This window comes from Chiloscyllium plagiosum, chromosome 19, assembly GCF_004010195.1.
Source record: "Chiloscyllium plagiosum isolate BGI_BamShark_2017 chromosome 19, ASM401019v2, whole genome shotgun sequence".
NCBI lineage: Eukaryota > Metazoa > Chordata > Chondrichthyes > Orectolobiformes > Hemiscylliidae > Chiloscyllium > Chiloscyllium plagiosum.
The window spans coordinates 52,232,944-52,255,210 of NC_057728.1; the positions used below are offsets into that span (position 1 = coordinate 52,232,944).

General features: G+C 40.2%; 1 protein-coding gene across 1 annotated transcript; it reads left to right on the forward strand.

Moving 5' to 3' along the window:
• Positions 1–2,755: 2,755 nt before the first annotated feature.
• ccdc107 (coiled-coil domain containing 107) lies at positions 2,756–22,154 on the forward strand. The gene is made up of 6 exons (XM_043709865.1): positions 2,756–2,973; positions 8,108–8,307; positions 12,724–12,796; positions 15,220–15,310; positions 18,322–18,419; positions 21,412–22,154. The coding sequence occupies exons 1-6, from the start codon at positions 2,796–2,798 to the stop codon at positions 21,687–21,689; spliced, it is 918 nt and encodes a 305-aa protein (XP_043565800.1). The 5' UTR covers positions 2,756–2,795; the 3' UTR covers positions 21,690–22,154.
• The last annotated feature ends 113 nt before the right edge of the window (positions 22,155–22,267 follow it).

Sequence of the window (22,267 nt, forward strand, 5' to 3'; positions counted from 1 at the left end):
CTTGCAAACCTCCCTGCCAGTATATTAGTCCCCTTCCAATTCGGTTGCAATCCGTTCTCCTTGTACATGTCACTTCTACCTCAGAAGAGATTCCAATGATCCAAAAAATGTGAACCCTTCTCTCCTGCACCAGCTCCTCAGCCACACATTTATATTCACTATCTTCCTATTCCTACCCTCATTACTTCGTAGCACCGGCTGTAATCCAGATATTACTACCTTCAAGGATCACCTTTTTAAATTCCTGCCTAACTTTCTATATTCTCCCTTCAGAATCTCATCCTTTTCCTTTCCTATGTCGTTAGTTCCAATGTGTACAATGACCTCTGCTGGTCCCTCTCCCCTTTGAGAACATTCTGCGTTTTCTCCGAGACATTCTTGATCCTGGCACTAGGGAGACAACAAACGATTCTATTTTCTTTTGTTGCCGGCCACGGATACATCTGTCTGTGCCTCTGACAAGAGAGTCCCCTACCACAATTGATCACTTGGAACCTGATGTATCCCTCATTACATTAGAGCAGTTCTTGGTACCAGAAATTTGGCTGTTCTTGCTGCATTCCCCTGAGGGTCCACCACCCCCAACATTTTCCAAAACAGCATACAATTGTGGTTCAGAACTTTAGAACAATATGGTTTTCTTGCTTAACTGGAACCAGGTTCAGTTAGTGCAGAGTTGTGTATTTGTTTAACTGTTCTACTTTTCAGTCCCCATTTTTGATTCCTTTCACAGTAACACTGAGTATTATTCTGCGAGACGATGAACAATTATGGTAGAAGGAGACATTTTAATGGACAGTCCAAGGTCATATCTTCACTTAGCAACTCAGGGCACATGACGTGTTCATGCTAGAAAAGCATTTTGATTTAGTCTTAAGACCAGGGAATGCACATGTATTAACAAGGCTCCAAAAGTCAATATCATACCTAATCTAAACAATAAAATGGGGTCAGGAGTATTTGATTCCAAAAATAATGAACAGCTGTAAATTTGTCCAATCAGTCGAAGACTTCCCCTGTAAAAATTATTCATTGACTTCCTATCCTTCCCCAAAATGTGCTGGGATCAGTTGGGATGAAGGTAGAGGTGGGAGTTAGTAGTACCTCTCTGGTATGAAAAAAAAGGCCCTTCAGCTCATTATGTCTGTGCACTATTCTAATTCAATTTTCCAACATTTGACCCATACGCCTTGGCATCGCAAGTGCACATCTAAGTATTTTTAAAAGGTGATGTGGAGACTTTGGAGTTGGATTGGGGTGGACAAGGTCAAAAATCAAATGACACCAGGTGATACTTCAACAGGTTCACCCAAAACCTCAAGCCCCTGGATCCCAACTCTCCCTCAGGCATGAGGAAGCTGTTGAGGGCATAGGTCAGGGTGAGAGGGGAAAGATACAAAAGAGACCTAAGGGGCAACTTTTTCACACAGAGGGTGGTACGTGTATGGAATGACCTGCCAGAGGAAGTGGTGGAGACTGGTACAATTGCAACATTTAAGAGACATTGGGATGGGTATATGAATAGGAAGGGTTTGGAGGGATATGGGCCGGGTGCTGGCAGGTGGGACTAGTTTGGGTTGGGTTATCTGATTGGCATGGACGGGTTGGACTCTATAACTCGGAGATAGTGATGATTGCAGATGCTGGAGATTCAGAATCAATAAAGTGTATCGCTGGAAAAGGCACAGCAGGTCAGAAAACATCTGAGAAGCAAGAGACTCTCTTGGTCTTCAGATGCTGCCTAACCTGCTGTGCCTTTTCCAGCGCCATACTCTACAGACCTCATGCAACTCAAGATTAAAGTGGTGCTGGAAAAGCACAGCTGGTCATGCAGCATCCGAGGAGCAGGAAAATCGATTTTTGTCTGAAATGTTGATTCGCCTGTTCCTTGTGTGAGAAATAGAGAAGTATGTTGTTTTTACAGAAAGCTAATAATGCTGACAAACTAAGTATTGCAAGGGTAAAAGCTCAATTATTAAGCTTCTAGGTAGATAAGTATATGTGTGTACCAGAAAGAGGAACAATAAGCCCAGACATAACGCTGAGGACAGCTGCAAGGAGTGATAAGATGAGCAACCCTCTTGTGCAATTGGAAAAGAAGACCGATGCAAAACCACTAACTTAACACCACTAACTTAACATGTGATAGTGGTTTTGCAAGACGGTCACAGTGTATGTTCAAGAAAACAGAAGGGGAGTTTAATTTAGAAAAAGAGCAGTCACGTAGGGGCAATCAGGTCACAAGTTAGGCAGAGAACAAGGGTAATTGGGTAATGTAGGAGTCAGGGGAGGTGACCTCACGCAGCTCAAAGGTATAACAGTATACTTGTTTCAATGCTCATTGCTCATTTGCTTAACGCATTTGCAGCCCTTTCTTATAAGATTGTAAATAAATTTTCTTGTTTCTAGCTTTTGGTGGTCTCAGCTAATTTTGTTGAGTTTGTTTCCAACACTTGGATGCTGCCTGACCTGCTGTGCTTTTCCAGCACCACTCTAACCTTGACTCTAATCTCCAGCATCTACAGTCCTCACTTTCGTTTGGATTTCATGCAACTCCCCAGCTGAAGTTTACCAAATGTCTTATACAAAATTTGAGCGAAAGTTAAAAAGAACATTTTGAAGAAGCTCAGAGGATCTGGTAACTTCCAGTAGGAGAAGACAGAGAGAGAAGTTCACATTAATTCTGCTCCTGAAGCCTGGATGTTGGGAAAGGGATTGAGTTTCGAAACGGTTGGTGCGGCACCTTCCAGCGGCGATCCGTAGGAGGGCGGTGGTGGGAGGATTCCCGCACGGTCATGATAGGCCGGGCTGGGCCACAGCGGCCTGGACTGACCATGTCGCTCAGCCAGCAAGTGGTACTGGCCCTGTGTCTCTTTATCTGTGTCTTTCTGGTGATTCCGAGAATGCTGGGGACTCCTGGCAGCGGGAAAGAGGCCGCGGGCCGGGCTCCGTCAGCGGGTCATCGTCCCCAAGGTATTGGCAGGGCGTGGGAGGTGAGGAGTGGGCACTCATCATGGAGGTGGGGTGGAGAGAGGGACAATGGCACCGACCTCGTCGGGTGGGGGGACGTAGGAAAGGGCACTGATCGTGGTGGGGAGCCATGATGTGGAGGTGCCGGTGTTGGACTGGGGTGGATAAAGTTAAAAATCTCACAACATCAGGTTATGGTGCGGGAGGTCAGGATGGGCATTGGCGTGTGTATGGAATTGGCACTGACTGTGGCATGGGGAACATAACACTAATAGAGTGTGATGCAGATACTCAGCAGCCCCTGAACACCAGCCCATATTACAGGGAGCACTGACTAAGGTGTAGATGCAATGACTAGAAGTTTGAATGCAGGCACTGAATGAGGTTGCCCCAAGAGGATTACGGACATTCGGTTTCAGTCTGTGGCTGACCCGTTGTCGATTTTCCTGCTCCTCGGATGCTGCCTGACCTGCTGTGCTTTTCCAGCATTATACTCTCGACTCTGAGCTCTAGCATCTGCAGTCCTCACTTTCTCCCCATAGGCATTGTGTATCCAAAATCGAAAAGTGTGGCGCTGGAAAAGCACAGCAGGTCAGGCAGCTTGCGAAGAGGAGGAGAGTTGACGTTTTGTGCATAAGCCCTTTATTAGGAATGTGGTCATGAGTAACCAAGGCCAACATGGGAATACTTCAGTGTTTTTCTTCAAATAGTGTCAGGGAATCCTCAATATGTGTAGATGAGGCTACAGGGTTTAATGTTTGATTGGAAATTTGGCAACTCTGCCATTAAAATATTCATCAGTGTTGCATTGACATTCCTGATGAAGAGCTTATGCCCGAAACATCGAGTCTCCTACTCCTCGGATGCTGCCTGACCTGCTGTACTTTTCCAGTGCCACACTGTGCTGGTAGTGTCAGTCTGGATTTTCTGTCCATTCTGTGGATTGGAACCTGAATCTAAAAACTTCCAACTAAAAATGGCATGAACTGAACTGTGTCTGATGCAATAAATGTTTGTTTTAATAGTCTGACCTGTGTATAATTCAATGATTGGTGAGGTTTTCTCCAACTTGCTGTCTTTTGAGACTATCTATTATACACTACGACCCACCCTCCCATCCTGGCACTTTCCCCTGCCACCGCAGGAACTGTAAAACCTGTGCCCACACCTCCTCCCTCACCTCCTTCCAAGGCCCTAAAGGAGCCTTCCACATCCAAAGTTTTACCTGCACATTCGCTAATATCATTTATTGTATCCGTTGCTCCCGATGCGGTCTCCTCTACATTGGGGAGACTGGACGCCTCCTAGCAGAGCGCTTTAGGGAACATCTCCGAGACACCCGCACCAATCAACCAAATCGCCCAGTGGCTCAACATTTCAACTCCCCCTCCCACTCTGCCGAGGATATGGAGGTGCTGGGCCTCCTCCACCTCGGATGCTGCCTGAATTGCTGTGCTCTTCCAGCACCACTGATCCAGTATCTATTATACAGATTGAGTTTTCAAATAAGCAACTAACAATGTAATCTTACAATGCAGTGTTGAATATTCACTAACTTATGGACACCTTCACTTAAATTATCAATATCAGTCCAATCAATGTTGTTGCTTTCTTATGACATTTCCTCATTTTGTGGCCTATTATGCTTTAATCTTGTTTCACTGACTCGCCTCTTTTCGGTACCAAAAATCCTCTTAGTTCTCTTGGCTTTGTTCCTCTAGCTAAAATTCAAACATCAGCACTTGATGTCTGAAAAATTAATTCAAATACATTTGCAAGGGATGTTGTAAGGTTAATTTTGAATGAGGCATTTTCATATTTGTTATGGTAATTTCCACAGCATTTGTCATTCTGTGTTGATGTAGGTTACACTTGGAGATTTTAATTACTTTTGAGTTATGTGTAATTGTTGTGTGATTGGAATTTTGAATCACAGGCACTGACATTTCTGGGTTTGGAAAATACACACAACTTGCAAGCCATGACCAGGAATTTGACTTCCACCAAGCTCATTCCTGATGAAGGGCTTTTGCCCAAAATGTCGATTCACCTGCTTCTCTGAAGCTGCCTGACCTGCTGTGCTTTTCCAGCACCACATTCTCGACTCTAATCTCCAGCAATTGCAGTCCTCACTTTCACCTTGTTGACTGGCTCTTTAAGTTCAGAAAGAGGGGATCTCCTTGGACCTGTACTGGAATAGTAAATTCTGTAGTTTCCATTTATTGGTTTCTTTTGATGCAACACGTCATTTTCAAAATGTCTGTAGTTATGCCCAACTATTTGTACTTGAGCACAATTTTGTTCCGCTTAATTAAACCTAATGGAATCCCGGTGATGCGATGTTGGCCTGTATTGGTTACAGTAATTACACTTTATTCAACTCAGGTCACACTTACAGTATCTGGGTGATGGTTTTTCAAGAAATAACGTTGGTGTCTGAGTAAAAGTTGGATTATATAGAATTGCACTCTCTGACTGTAGCCCCTGGCCTGAGCTCTGGTGTTTCCTGAATTCTGCCTGAAATATTCTCACATCCTGTCAATTTGAATACCTTCTTATAATTCAAAACTACTGAATCTCATATATCAATCACTAGCTTACACTCATCATCTTTTTGTCCAAATTAAACAAATTCATTGTACACAATGTTCTGTAGCCTGGCTTTTGATCTTCTGCCTCCCTGACGTCATTTGCTTTTACTGTTGCAGCTGTTTACTTCTTGCATTATAGCCTTGTGGATTATGATACCTCTAAGGGGCATATCCAAGTACTTCTGATTTTAGTGAAGCATACACACCAGCATTCACTGATGATCTATGTAATCTAAAGTTATCAGTGCAGCTTTGGTAATACTAAGTAGTATGTCTTCGAACTGAAATAAATAAGAAAATTGATAACATTACTGTTGAAGGCTGCCTGCTTATCCCACGTTCCCTTGGAAATTTGGCTGCCTGTATGTTCTGGCCTTATTTTTCTTCAGTCATGGAATGAGAGTGTCACCAGTTAGCTTCTAACTTGCATTTCCATTCCATACAACAATGTAGCATAGGTGTCACTGGCAAGGTCAGCATTGCAATGATCCCGAGTTAATTTTGAACTGATTGATTAGCATTTCAGAGGGCAGTTCAGGGTCAAGCACATTGCTGTGGAGTCAAATACAGATTTCCTCTCCTTTAAAGCAAAGGTAGATTTGTTGAACAGTAAAGAAAATAAGGGTTTTGGTGAGTGAGTGGATAGGTGGAGCTGAGTCTATAAGAAGATTCAGTTGTGATCTTGTTGAATGACAAGATCACAACTCGAGGGACCACATTTCCTACTTGTACTTCATATGTGTGAATCAAATAGATTTTTTATGATAGCAGACAATATTTACATGCCAAGTTATATTGAATTCAAATTTCACCACCTGCTTTGATGAGATTTGAACCCATGTGTCCAGAACATTAGCCTGGGTTTTGGATTACTAGTCCAGTGATGTAACCACTACACACCACCTTATAGCCACAGTGTTTGTATAGCTGGTCCAGTTCAGTTTCTGGTCAATAGTAACTCCCAGAATTTTGATTTAAGATGTGTATGTGTGTGTCTGTGCATGCATGTGTGCCACTGCCTGACATGTGTGAGAAGAAAATGTGATTGCCATGTATTGGCCCAGGTGAGGACTTCTAATCTATCTGATAGCTGATTTGTTACATGAATAAACCAGGCTCACTTTAGTTTTCTTGAAATTGCTTTGCATTACCTTCTACATAGCAGATCAAATATAATGTGGGAAGATATGAGGTTATGCACTTTGGCCAAAAGAATAGAGAAGCTGAATATTGTTTAAATGGAGAAAGACTGTTGTTGTGGTTCTGTTCGCCGAGCTGGGAACTTGTGTTGCAGACGTTTCGTCCCCTGTCTAAGTGACATCCTCAGTGCTTGGGAGCCTCCTGTGAAGCGCTTCTGTGATCTTTTATGGGTGGGTTGCGCTTCGGCGGGGCGGTGTGGACTTGTTGGGCCGAAGGGCCTGTTTCCACACTGTAACTAATCTAATCTAATAATAGTAGTGTTGTCCCAGTCGAACTCATGTTGCTTGTCATTTGCATGTGTGGCTACTAAGGATAGCTGGTCGTGTCGTTTCGTGGCTAGTTGGTGCTCATGGATGAGGATCGTTAGCTGTCTTCCTGTTTGTCCTATGTAAGACTTCAGAACCTACAGAACAGAGGGACTTGGGAGTCCTCCTTCATGAATCACCAAGGATTAGCATCCAAGTTTCGCAGGTGAAAGGAAAGGCGAATAGTCTTCCATTGGCCTTTTATTCCAAAGGAAATGCATAAAAGTAGGGAAGTTTTGCTGAAACTATATAAAGCACTAGACAGACTGAAAGGTATATCAACATTGGAGGCAATTCAGGGAAGGTTCACTTGGCAGATACCAGGTGTGGTGGGATTGTCTTATGAGGAGAGATTGAGTAGCTTGGGCGTGTACTCATTGGTTTATTGAAGAATAAGAGAGGGCCTTATTGAAATGTACAAGATTTATAAGGGACTTGATAGGATTGATGCGGAAAAATTGTGTCTGCTAGTTTTAAGAAACAATGTCAGACTAAGGGGGTCACACATTTAAGAGTTGAGAGAAAATTTCTTCTATCAGAGGTAGTGAATCTGTGGAATTTCTTTACCATAGAGAGCCACAGAAGTTGGGTCAGTAAGTATATTCAAGGCCAAGTTAATTTTTTAAATCATTAGGGGAGTTGAGGGTTATGGGGAAAGAGTAGAAAGGTGGAGTTGAAGGTTGTCATGCCATCCATGATCTCACTGAATGGCTAAATAGCCTGATTGGGCAACCTTTGCTCCTACATCTGGTATCCCTGTTAACCTTCATTACTTTATAACTATTATCTGCAAGAGCTAGTGGGTTCCTGTGATCACAAAAAGAACAAGGCAACAATAGTTTAAGACATTCTAGCATTTACACATTGTGATGAAACATTCTTTGTAAGCAATTAGCAGAGAGTATATGATTCTCAGGTAATCCTTCATTTTATATGATTGCATTTGACTGTTTCATTATATGATATAGCTTGATCCCTGAAGTACAGTATCATATTGAATGACTTATCATATTGAATCTCTTCATTTGATGCATATTACAGTTCCTGGAAGAGGCCAGCCACTGGTTGCACAATCCAAATCCAATAATCCCAAAGGACAGCCTAATCTCAGGATGAAAAGTACAAATCAAAAGGAAATGAATAGTGACAAGACTCAGGGCAGAAACAAAGGATTTATTTTCCAGTTAATGCCACTTTATGCAATAGGAATAAGTGTATATGCAGTTTACAAACTTGTGCAGGTAAGTGCATTACTGTGGTGTACTTTACAAATAGAATAGCAATACATGAATATTTTTGAATGCTGTTCACCTCTGACACTGGCAAAATATTGACAGTTTCCTCTTTCTAATATTTTCTAACCCCAGTATGACAGTAATACAGATTAAAAGAGGAGGCTTTGCAACTTATAATATATCGATCCGTTTGTGTAGGAATTTTCAGTTTGTGAATTTTTTTTTTCTGATGTTAAAAAATGTATTAATAATTTGATAATGCAGTATTTAAACTTTGCAACCAAATGTATAATTTATTGCATACCATAGACATAGGAGCAAAGTAGACTATTCAGCCAGACCTGACCTCTTGTCTTCCTTTTTTTTGTCATTTGTAAACTTGGTTATAGTCCATTGACTTCACTCCCCCAGGACATTAATATATATTATAAATAATTGTAACTTCGCACTGATCTCTTTGATTGTCCACTAGTTATTGATTGCCCACTAGTTATTGATTGCCATCCTGAAAATTCACCCCTTATCCAAACTGTGTCTTCTATTGGCTATCCAATCCTTTGTCCATGAATATACTGCCTCCAACACTATGAGCTGTTATCTTGTTAAGTAGCCTGAGGTGCGGCACCCTATCCAATACCTTCTGGAAATCCAAATATATTAAATCTATTGACTCTGCTTTATTTTTCTTATTACCCATCAAAGAATTCTAATAAATTTGCCAAGCATTACTTTCCCTTCATGAAGCCATTCTGAGTCTGCTTGATCATATTTTGCTTTTGTGAATACTCTGCTATTAATCCTTCATAATAGACTAACATTTTCCAATAGCAGATATTAACCTAACTGGCATTTAGTTACCAGTCTTTTGTCTCTTTCCCTTTTTAAATAAAGGTGTTACATTAGTGTTCCAATCCTTCAATACTTTTCAATAATCTAATGATTTCTCTAAGATTGCTAACAATATATCTCTGTATACTTCTTCTGCTATTTTGGAACACTTTCCATCAAGTCCAGGTGACTTATTGGTCTTGAGCCCTATGTTTCTCAAGCACTCTTTCACTAGTGATCGCTATTGTATTTATTTTCTCTCCTCCTTTTGTCCTTTGATTATTTAGATATTTAAGAAAGCAATTCGTGTCTTCTACTGTGAAGACTGACAGAACCCATTTATTTCAACTTCTCTGTCATTTCCTGGTTCCCCATTATAATTTAGTCAGCCCCATTCTCTAAGCAGCCATTACACTTTGACTTCTCTCTTCCTTTTTGTATATTTAAAGAAGCTCTTTCTGTATTGATATTTCTTGCATGTTTATCTTCACTTTATTTTCTCCCTCTTGTATTCTTGGTTGTCTAGTTTTTTGGTTTTTAAAACTTCTCCAGCCCTCTGGATTACCACCAATCTCTGCCACATTTTGTTTTTTCTTTCAACTTGATGCTGTCCTTAACTTCTCAGTTAACTATGCTTAGCATACCGAAACGTCGATTCTCCTGTTCCCTAGATGCTGCCTGACCTGCTGCGCTTTTCCAGCAACACATTTCCATCTATGCTTAGCATACCCCCTTCCTAGAGTACTTCTCCGTCACTATAATATATCTTTGTCTAAATCATTAACTATTTTCTTAAATATTTGCTCATGGATTCACAGCCATTTTTGCTGTTAGACCCCTTTTTCCAGTTCTGGCTGTCCAACTTATGTTCACCCTTCAAATTGAATGTTATGGTCAATATTTCCTGTTGTTTTCATGCAAGAAGTAAAACAGGAAATAATCATGATACCACCAATGTTAACAGTCATAGACTTTCTCAATACATTTCTATATTACCATAGTGACTACATTTCAGAAACTGTCATTGGCTGCGAAATGTTCTGAGACATTTGTGCTTGTGAAAGCTGCTATATAAGGATATATTTTTTTAAAAATGTAGATTGGGTATAGTGATATATTTTTTTAAAAATGTAGATTGGGTATAGTGAGCTTATTATCAAAATATGTGTGTGGCACAAAAGCAATTGTGACTATTCTTGAAGAGTAAGTGACTTCAGGAGAATGCAGATCAATAAGTTGAGCATAAACATAGTGGGATGATAGAAACAGAATGGTAACAACATAGAATGTTTAATGGGGATGGTTGTGATGTAATACATTTTAAGAAGAAGATATCATTTATGGATGTCAATTTTTTAAAGAAAACCAGAGAGATTTAGGTTCAGATATTAGAAAAAGTTAGAGTGGAAATTCAGGTTGATAAAGTATGGTTTGGTTTGATATGTTTGGGTTTCCAAACATATAAATAGAAAGCAGGAATCATCAGCAGTGCTTTGCCTGGAGGCCCACTGAAGATGTAACCTAGTAGGGTGATGAAACGTTTTAGCTCAGTGGGCAAACCTACATTCTGATAAAGTATATATTATCTTAGCCTTTAATTGTGAGCCACACAGTGTACAAAAACAAAGAAGTAATGCTAATCCCGTGCACACATTAGTTAGTTACTGATAAAATACTGTGTCCAATATTGCACATTGTACATTTGTAAGGGTATCAGGTTCATGGAGATGGGAGAAGGTGACCTTAGAGCAGCGTTGGTGCATCCCAGTGTGACATCTAATTGTTCCATGTCCCCTGTCCTGTTCCTGATCAGGCACCAAAGTACAGCCAAATGCCACTCACCTGGGACTTTGTGCATTGTTTTTATCTCTGTTTATGACCGGGAATAGCCCATTCACCCATTTGAGCTTTCTCTGCCGTCATGACTGATCTATACCTAAAATCCATATTCTCCCTTTACTCCATGTCTCAGGATGCTATTGTTCAGCAAAAGCGTATCAAACACAGTGCTAAACATCCCTGCCCTGGTCAGATGGTGGGACACTTCCTTGAGGTTGTAGTGGCTTGAGGGGCTTGCTAGGACAATTGGACAAATAAGTTGGTGTGAAACTGGAATCATGTGTAAACCATACTTGGTAAGGCTGGCAAGTTCCTTCCATTAAAGGCATCAGTAAGCTAGTTTGTTTTTAAAAAAGACAATCTGACAGCTTGATAGTCACTTTTTTTAAACTAGTGCCAACCTTTTAGTTTTGGATTTTCAAAACAACTGTACACAGGTTGGCAAAGTGATATGATCGATTTTGAACTCATGTTTGCTGCATTGTTATTTCAGGCCTTTGATAACTAGGCTACTTAAACCAACATTATGCCACCATACTTCAGCAAGTAAAGATGATTATTGTATCTAACTGAAATCCTGCTATCCTTTATTTCAGTGGAATTATTGATAATAATAGGCTAATGAATTCTGCTGAAATGGTGTGGGCAAGGGTTGGCCAAATTATCTCAAATATTGGACATTAAAATATCTTCCACAGTACAAGAAGAAAATAAGGACCTGCATTTGTACAATATCTTTCACCTTTCAAAGTCCTTTACAGCCAGTTAATTTCTTTCTAAAGTTAGAAGCAACTATACAAAAATGAATTAAAAGTAGAGTGGGCCGTTCAGCCCCTTAAGTCTGCTCTACTATAAGTTATGGTCATGGCTGATATTGTGAGCTCAACTCCACTTTCCAATCCACCATCTATAACTTTTGACTGGCTTGTCAATTAAGAATCTATCAAACTCAATAACCCAACTTCCACTTCATCCTGGAAAACAGAATTTCATAGATTAATGATTCGCTGAGGGAACGAAAATTGCCCCATCTGTGTGTTAATTGGAAGACCCCTTAGATTTAAACTGAACCCCTAGTTCTGGATTCTGCATTTTCTTGGCACCACCCTATGAAATCCCCTCAGGATCTTGTATGTTTCAATAAAATTACCACTCATTCTCCTAAACTCCAACAGATACAGGCCCAAGCGTCCAGCCTTTTCTTGTAAGACATATAAACTTCATCCCAGATTCCAGCTGAGGGAAATTTCTCTGAATCACATCTATTGCAATTATAGCCTTCCTTAAATAAGGAGATCAAACTGTACAGAGTACTCAAGATATGGCCTCACCAATTCCCAATATAACTGTCAACTTGTGTGAGGCAAGGTTCCACAAACTGCAATGAGATGAATAATAAAACAAAGAACTGTGGATGCTGGAGATAGGAAACACATATAAACAGAAATTCCTGGAGAAGCTCAGCAGCTCCTGCAGTATCATTGGAGAGAAAGCAGAATTAATGCTTTGAGTCTAGTGACCCTCATTCTGAACCCTCCTTCAGTAAGATGAGTGATCAGTTTCAATGTTGTTACTTGAGGGCTAATTGTTTCCTGGCTGCTCTTCAAATAATGCCATTGGAGCTCTTAACACTAAACTGAGTAAGGAATATTTTGGCCTGACCTAGATGAAAGAAAAGCTTGTACTTTTGTATAGGTTTTATAGAACTTACTGCGATACCTGTAATTGTTTGAAATATCTTTCCTGGCGTTCTAGATAAAATACAATGAAAATGAAAAAATAAGCAAAGAGAAAAATAAGGAGATTGACAAAAAGAGGAAAAATACAGGTAATACATTTAATAACGCAGTAAATTGTTGGAAAATGAAACCTTTCTGCAATGACTGCTAATGCAGTTTGTCATTATAGTTTGATTCTGCTGAAATGCATACCAGTGGTTTTATAATGTCATTGTATGTTGGTGACTGTGTCCTTTCTTCCCTTAAACCCTAATTTGTCTGTTTCTCATTCTCCTAACTCTCCTGTACTTACTGAATTGCTTTGGTTCCTGGTCAAGGTATGTCTTGATTTTGAAATTCTCATCTTTGTTTTCATATCTCTCCATAATTTTGACCTTGCTAATTCTGTGGTCCCCTTCAACCATCTAAGATATCTGCACTCCTCTAGTTCTGGGCTGTTGAGCAACACTGATTCTGGGATCTGAGCAGCATTTCTAGTTGAGCCTTCAGTTCAGTTCTGCCTAATCTCTAAAGTCTGAAATACCTTACCTGGATTTGAGCTATAGCGAGAGGCTGAATAGGCCGAGGCTGTTTTCCCTGGACTGTCGAAGGCTGAGGCGTGACCTTATAGAGGTTAATAAAATCATGAGGGGCATTATAAGGTAAATAGACAAGGTCTTTTCCCTGGGTTGGGGGAATCTAGAACTAGAGAGCATAGGTTTAGTGTGAGAGGGGAAAAATTTAAAAGGGACTCTGACAACTTGTTCACACAGAGGGGTGTATGGAATAAGCTGCCAGAAAAAGTGGTGGAGGCTGGTATAATTAAGCATTTAAAAGGCATCTTGATGGGTGTATGAATAGGAAGGGTTTGGAGGGATATGGGCCAAGTGCTGGCAAATGAATTTAAATTCGGTTAGGATATCTGTTGGCATGGACGAGTTACACCACAGGGTCTGTGGTGTACAACAGCTGTACAACACTAAGACTCAACACCTCTGTCTCTCAGTCTTGCTTGCTTCCTTTAAAAAACACTCCTTATAACATACTTCTGCTCAAAAGTTTGATAATCCTACTTACTTTGTCTTTATGTATCTGGGTGTTATATTTTTTGTTCCTCTTGTGAAACCATGTGAGATGTTTTATTAGGTTAAAGTTGCTGTATTGTTCTTGGTGCTATTGCACATATAATATCATACAATTATAATGAAGTCAGATAATGTGTTTGGATTCTTCAGTGCTTGTCTTAATTTGTAATAATTATTTATTAGCTACCCTACAGCAGAAAGGATATGGAGTAAGTTAATGATTGTGCCATATAAAGGTGCACAGGAACACCTGTGCCGCCTGAGTTACCCTCTGGGTCACATTCAGACATATATTGATGTTTCTTTGTAGTTTGGTCACAATGCTAGAGCTCTCGATTTAACTGCGTAGATTGCAGGGCTTCAGGGAAGTGACCTATAACCATCTTGTGGAGGGCATCTAGGGATGTGCTGTTACCAGTACCTGCATCCTGAGAATGGAAATCTCTCCATTCAGTACTGAAATGTCACCCTACATAGTTCATTCAAGTCTGAATTGGGGCTTTTTAAAATTTATTCATTTTGTAGAGAAGGTAGGATTGAGCTGCCTTCTTGAGCCACTGTGGTCCACCTGCTGTGGGTTGACCCACAATGCCATTAGGAAGGGAATTCCAGGAGGTTGACAGTAAAGGTATGGCAATATATTTCCAAGTTAGGATGGTGAGTGGATTGGAGAGTAACTTGAAGGTGGTGATGTTTCACATTTCTGCTGCCCTTGTCCTTCTAGATGGAAGAGGTCATGGGTTTGGAAGGTGCTGTCTGAGGATCTTTGATTAATTTTTGCAGTGCATCTTGTAGAAAGTACACACTGCTGCTACTGAACGTTGGTAGATGCTTGCAGATGTAATGCCAATCAAGTGGACTGCTTTGTCCTGGATGGTGTCAAACTACTTAAGTGTTGTTGGGGCTGTAGTTATCAAGGCAAGTGGAGAGTACTCCCTCACACTCCTGATTTGTGCCTTATAGCTGATGGACAAGAATTGGGGAGTCAGGAGGTGAGTTAATCCTAACCTCATACCTGCTCTTGTAGCCACTGTGTTTATGATGTGAGTTCAGTTGAGTTTCTGGTCAATGATAACCCTCAGGATGTTAATAGTGGAGGATTCAGTGATAGTAACTTACATTGAATATCAAGGGACGGTGGTTAGATTGTCTCTTATTGGTGATGGTCATAACCTGGCATTTGTGTGGCGTGAATGTTGTCAGCCCAAGCCTGGATATTGTCCAGAACTTGTTGCATTTGAACATGGACTGCTTCAGTATCTATGGAGTCGAGAATGGTACTGAACATTGTGCAATCATCAGTGAACATCCCCATTTCTGACTTTGTGCTTGGCCCTGTGGCTTGAATTGAGGCCAGAAAGCTACCAACTGAGCCAAGGTAATGTTAAGACTTAGACTGTAAACTGGTTTAGGCAATGTTTTAGTAACACAAGAAACTTTTGATCTAGAAAATCAGCTTTCTGAACTGGAGATACGTTTGGCACAGACAGAGAGAATGCTGGACTCATTAGTAAAAGAATTAGATCCACTCACCAACTGGTAAGTGATTTGTTGCCCTTCTGCTGGTTTTTTAAAATATATTTTGTTTTTTCACACTAGATGTTGGTTTGATTTTCTTAAACATCCTTATTTGACAACCAGTAAATTAACCCACCTCAGCCTCTTGGAGTCTTTCATTTGACTGTTCCATCTTCCATTGTTGTTTTTTGTGGCTTAGCCCCTTTGCATCTGCTTTCGTGAGTGCTCTCAGTTTCTATTCCTCCTAGTTACCTGTTGCATTTTGTTCTCACCAATCTCCATTGCCTTCCACATCTCTCAACATGTTTTCTTTGTCAGTATCCATTTGTATGTTTGCTGTACCCTACCAAAATTGCAGCTCTACACATTTGCTTGTCTGCTGTGCTGTTGTAAATTTGGACCATTGTTCCTTTCCCTACCTTCTCCCACCACTTAGAGCCCCCCCAACCCAAAATGCGTTGTTGGCAAACAACTCCCATGGATGTCTCCTGGAGTTCCCTTATTTCATTTGTTTCTGCTTGGAAGAGTCTCTTTCTTGACCTTGCCTTTGATTTTCAATTTGTTTTTGTTTCTATTTTCTCCACCTACCACCTTCCAATAAACTGCTGCCATGTTAAGAAGGCTGTACAGTTGGTGTCATAGGACTCTTGTGGTGCAGTGGTAGTGTCACTACTGCTGTACCAGAAGGTCCGGGTTTGAGTGCCACCTGTTGCAGAGTTGTTTTCATGTGTCTCAACAAGTTTAATTTAAAAATATCTACGGTTGCTGTCATCACAACTAGAAACAACTGGCCAAAGTCAATGATTCATATGGAACCTGCTCAGTGTGGAGAATGAAGAAGGGGTTCTCTAGGATTTCCATCATGTGCGCAATCCAATTAAATAGCTACCCAATTAATTTACACTTAACTGATCCACATTATGTTCTTCAAATGCCACTTTCTGACTTTATTTTTGTAAATCAAAATAAATAAAAAGTTGCGTGTTGACTAAAGACTGCTCTGGCTATTGAATAAGTTACATTTTATGCTCTGTGCATTGTACCTCTAGTTATTGTGAACATAGCACAGTACAGAATCGGAAAAGACTCTGCAGTCCTCCTGGCAGGTCCCACAGATAGTTATTAGGTAGGAAATTCTTAGTACTAAAACTGTTGTAAACTATCCACTTCGGGTTAGTATTAATCTGTAATTCTATAATCTATAATTCCATGTATGGATATCCTTTTTGTAAGCTGCTCTTGCCATCTTCTATCAGCCAGTTTTTGTGAGCAGAGAGGATCACAATTTTATCCTGTTTTAAAATCTGCTTGTATAATAAGAATTCTGAAGATGTGGTATCATTTCTAACTTGGCCTCAATACCAGATCACTGAGATAGTTTATCTCCTGAATGGATTGATGTTTGTTAGCTTGAATCGAATATCTATCGGAACTTAATACAAGGAGCTCCAATAAAAGGAAGAGTTGGGGAGCTGGGAGCAGGTGTAAATTATGGATCTTTAGTGTGAATGGAGATTATCATAAATAACTTAACAACTTTCATACCTCCAACTGAATCTGTTCAACTGAAATTGAATCTGTGTGTGAACCTATATGAACATATTCAATGTGTGCACCAGGCATATGAAAAGCACCTGGACTAGTACAGTGAACAAATATTACTATTTTCAATATTGTAACAAAGTAAAATCATACTGATCCAGTGTTTGCTTAATGCAAAAGTGATGCAGGTATAAATCCTGTGAACATTATAAAATTTATCCTCTCCTGTATGTTACAAAAGAGTCAGTTGTGGGTGAGTAACATAAATTTGGGGCAGGTGAGGAGAAAGCACATGTGTACGGTGAAGACAAGTTGGAATGAGTAGTGGGGATGAGGAGGGTGCAAGAGATCTAAGAGTTGAGATGAAACAGTGGTGGGAGACGAGCAATAAAGTTGGGCTGTCGAGTGGATTTGACAGGCAATATGTTGGCAGCTTAGTTGCAGTTAAGGCAGGTAAAGATATTGAAGACCAGGACTGTCTTTTCATTGTTGCTCCATGTCCTTTACATGAAAATATAAAGGAAAGTTCAAATTGACATTTCACTGTTGCCATTGTTGTGAATTAACTTAAACCAAAGTAACAAAACTTTACCCTTTCTGTTTGGGACTAAGCTTACTGCAGGTGGAGATAGGAGCCAGTTGCTATTTATTTGCAATGCCAATGCAGGATTATTATAACAAGCAGGTTATGCAGCATCTGAGCAGCAGGAGAATCGACGTTTCGGGCAGGAGCCCTTCATTAATAAATGTTGATTCTCCTGCTCCCTGGATGCTGCTTGACCTGCCGTGCTTTTCCAGCACCACATACTCTCGACTCTGATCTCCAGCAAGTGCAGTTCTCACTTTCTTCTATTATAATGAGCAGCTAATCTTAAATTATCATAAATTATTCAATTTTATGAATTATACTTAATATATTTATCTTGCAATAAATTTTTGTTTAGAATTAACTGCTACAACTTATTGCAGAAGATGCATATAGTTACAAATTTTGTTTGACCCACAATGAAGGATTGAAAACAATTCTTATAGTCTGGATTTAAATATTAATTTGTATTCGTGAACTGTTGCTTTCAAAAAGATTGCAATACAGTCAGTTCTGCTATAACACGGTAGTTCCATTCTTGTGCAATCCTGTGTTTTAAGAAAATTGTACAATAGCAGCATGATTTAAACTAATGGGGTCGGAATCACGTTCTAACCAATACACGCTTTAAAACTTCGCGCTTTAGAAACAGTGTCCTCAATTCGTCGATCGTGTTATGGCAAATTCGTGTTAACAAAATGCGTGTTGTAGCAGAACGAACTGTACTTTAAACACTAATTCTTGGCAATCCTTATTTTTGCAATTGGGTGCAACTTGAGCAATTGCAACTTGTACAGTATAGTGCTTAATTTGCAAAATAGGCGAAACAATGCTGAAGTGCTGTGATGTATAATACCTTGGACCCTGCTTAACTTCAGACTTTATTGCTTTACATTCAATTTAGTGTTGATGCCGTAGCCTCTGAGCAGAAGAATGAAATTATGACACAGCTTCAGCAATTAAGGCAGCTGATGAAAGAGAGACAGGCACCCAATATCGTTGGTAAGATGTTTGGTGATTCCATGTAAAGCATTGAGGTTTTGTCCGTTGTGTGCAGGAGAGTTTTCTGACACAGTGTGTAGACAGGCCAACAAGGGGCGAGGCCACATTAGATTTGGTACTGGGTAGTGAACCTGACCAGGTGTTCGATTTGGAGGTAGGTGAGCACTTTGGTGATAGCGACCACAATTCACTTTACTTTAGCGATGGAAAGGGATAGGCATACACCGGAGGGCAAGAGATACAGCTGGGGGAAAGGCAATTACGATGCGATTAGAAAAGATTTAGGAAGCATAGGATGGGGAAGGAAACTGCAGGGGATGGGCACAATAGAAATTTGGAGCTTATTCAAGGATCAGCTATTGTGTGACCTTGATAAGTATGCACCTGTCAGACAGGGAGGAAGTTGTCGAGCGCAGGAGTCGTGGTTTACTAAACAAGTTGAATCTCTTGTCAAGAGGAAGAAGGTGGCTTAGGTTAGGATGAGATGTGAAGGCTCAGTGATGGTGATGGAGAGTTATAAGGTAGCCAGGAAAGACCAAAAGAAAGAGCTAAGACAAGCGAGGAGGGGACATGAGAATTTGTGGCGGGTAGGATCGGGGAAAACCCTAAAACTTTCTATAGGTATATAAGGGATAAAAGAATAACTCTAGTAAGATTAGGGCCAATCAAGGTCAGTAGTTGGAAGTTGTGCTTGGAGTCAGAGGAGATGGGAGAAGCACTAAATATTTTTCATCAGTATTCACACTGGAAAAAGACAATGTTGTCGAGGAGAATACTGAGAAACAGGCTACTAGACTAGATGAGATTGAGGTTCACATGGAGGAGGTGTTAGAAATTCTGGAAAGTATGAAAATGGATAAATCTCCTGGGCTGTATGGGATTTATCCTAGGATTCTCTGAGAAGCAAGGGGGAAATTGCTGAGGCTTTGGCTTTGATCTTTATGTCGTAATTGTCTACAGGAATACTATCAGAAGACAGGAGTTTAGCAAATGTCCCCTTGTTCAAAAAGGGGAGTAGAGGCAACCCTGGTAATTACAGACCAGTGAGCCTTACTTGAGTTGTGAGTAAAGTTTTGGGAAAGGTTATAAGAGATAGGATTTATAATCATCTCGATAGAAACAAGTTGATTAGGGATAGTCAACATGGTTTTACGAAGGATAGGTTGTGCCTCAAACCTTACTGAGTTCTTTGAGAAGGTGACCAAACAGGTGGATGAGGGTAAAGCCATTGATATGGTGGAAATGGATTTCAGTAAGGCGTTTGATAAGGTTCCTCACTGTAGGCTACTGCACAAAATACGGAGGCGTGGGATTAAGGGCGATTTAGCGGTTTGGATCAGAAATTGGTTGACTGAAAGAAGGCAAAGGATGGTGGTTGATGAGAAATGCTCATCCTTGAGTTCAGTTACTAGTGGTGTACCGCAAGGATCTGTTTTGGGTCCACTGCGATCTGTCATTTTTATAAAAGACCTGGATGAGGGTGCAGAAGGATTGGTTAGCAAATTTGCAGACAACACTAAGGGCGGTATAGTTATGGATCGTGCAGAAGGATGTTGTAAGTTACAGAAGGACATGGATAAGCTGCAGAGCTGTATTGAGAGGTGGCAAGTGGAGTTTAATGCAGAAAAGTGTGAAGTGAATCACTATGGAAAGAGTGACAGGAGTGCAGAGTATTGGGTGAATGGTAAAATGTTTGGTAGTGCAGATGAGCAGAGAGATCTTGGTGTCCATGTACATGGATCCTCAAAGTTGCCACTCAGGTTGATAGGGTTGCTAAGAAGGCATACGGTGTGTTAGCATTTATTGGTAGAGGGATCGAGTTTCAGAACCATGAGGTCATGCTGCAGCTTACAAAACTTTGGTGCGGCTGCACTTGGAGTATTGTGTACAGTTCTGGTCACCGCATTATAGGAAGGATGTGGAAGCTTTGGAAAAGGTTCAGAGGAGATTTACTAGGATGTTGCCTGGTATGTAGAGAAGGTCTTATGAGGAATGGTTGAGGGACTTGAGGCTCTGTTTGCTAGAGAGAAAAAGGTTGAGAGATGAATTGAGACATATAATCAGAGTTAGATCGAGTGGACAGTGAGAGCCTTTTTCCTAGGATGGTGATGGCTAGCACGAGGGGGCATTGTTTCGATTTGAGGGATGATCGATATAGGACAGATGTCAGAGATAGTTCTTTACTCCGAGAGTAGTAGGGCCGTGGAATGCACTGCCTGCAACTGTTGTAGACTCGCCAACTTTCCGGGCATTTAAATTGTCATTGGATAAGCATATGGATGAGAATGGAATAGTGTAGGTTAGATGGGCTTCAGATTGGTTTCACAGGGCGGCACAACATCGAGGGCCAAAGGACCTTTCCTGCGTTGTAATGTTCTAAATTAATTAAAATGAACTAAAGTACATCACTACCTTAGTTGTGGCAGTGAGCTTCACTTTAATGCCTTGATCATGTTTTAGTTTGATGGTTTTGCTTTTATATTTCTTCTTGAAACCCACCTCTTTGATCAAGTTTATGATCACCTGTCCTATCTCATTGTTGCCTAGTTTAAAATTCCTGAAGAAGGGCTCATGCCCGAAACATCGATTCTCCTGCTCCTTGGATGCTGCCTGACCTGCTGCACTTTTCCAGCAACACATTTTCAGCTCTGATCTTCAGCATCTGCAGTCCTCACTTTTTCCTAGTTTAAAATTTCATCTGATATTGCACTTGAAGCACCTTAGAATGTTGCACTATGTCAAAGGCATTACATAAATTCAAGTTGTCCCCCAGAACATGATATTAATCTTTATATTTCTAAATGTGCATATACAGAAGCTTAAAATATTATTTTGAGACAGTACTTGAGGAATTGAAGAGAACTTGGAAAAGAATTTTACATGAAAATGTTTTGACTTATGGAACATTAGTACTTTATTCCCAGTGATAGTTTAATATAATTTCAACAACTATTTCTGTTTAGAATCATAATCTGTTTTCTCCCCAATTTAGAAAACGTAACACCTATCATTGAGGATGAAGACCGTGTCGAGGACATTGAGATAAAGACACAAATGTCTGAAGATCTGATCTCTGCAGAGAGTGAAGAAGACATGCGAGATGATGTTGACCCAGTAATTGGCAAAGTACCATTTTGTGACGAGGTTGAGTTGAGTAGCATTTCCACAGCAGATGCTGAGAGCGATTTTGAAGTTGATGCAGATTTGCCAGAAACTCATGAACCCGTAGAGTTAAGAAGGCGCAATAAAATGAATGAGTTTGGGAAATAAATCGCTAATCATCCCTGTATATTCATATTTTATCCATTACCTGATTCACTTTGTTTATTGTGTGGTTTTATAGAAATATTATTTCCATGATACTTGTTACTATTTAAAACAGATTAAAATTGACATTGACCTAATATATTCAAAAGCATTGACACATCAGGAAATTGGTTTTAGTTAGTTAGGATTTACTTGTTCCATATAGTTATAATGACCTTGATTGTTTTTATATTAAAATCATTGTGAAATTAACATGGAGCATTGCATTATTTGGAATCTTGATCTATCTAAACTCATGTTAGTAAACTGAATGTTTGTTTAATTTGTGTGCATATAATTTTACTTTCTATCAAATACTGAACTCAACTCTGAAATGTTGTCATGCTTTTGTAAGTAAGAGTGTTGTTGTATTTAAGGATATACACATTTGTGTTTTTACAGAATAAATTACACCCAAATTTAATAAGGGAGGAAGAGTGCAAGAAAAAGACTACAAAATGTGTTCTTAGTGCTGATCTTTTAACCTGGTGAACTCAGTCTCAGCCTGCTGCCTTCCAGACAGAGCTCTGACTTCACTTGCA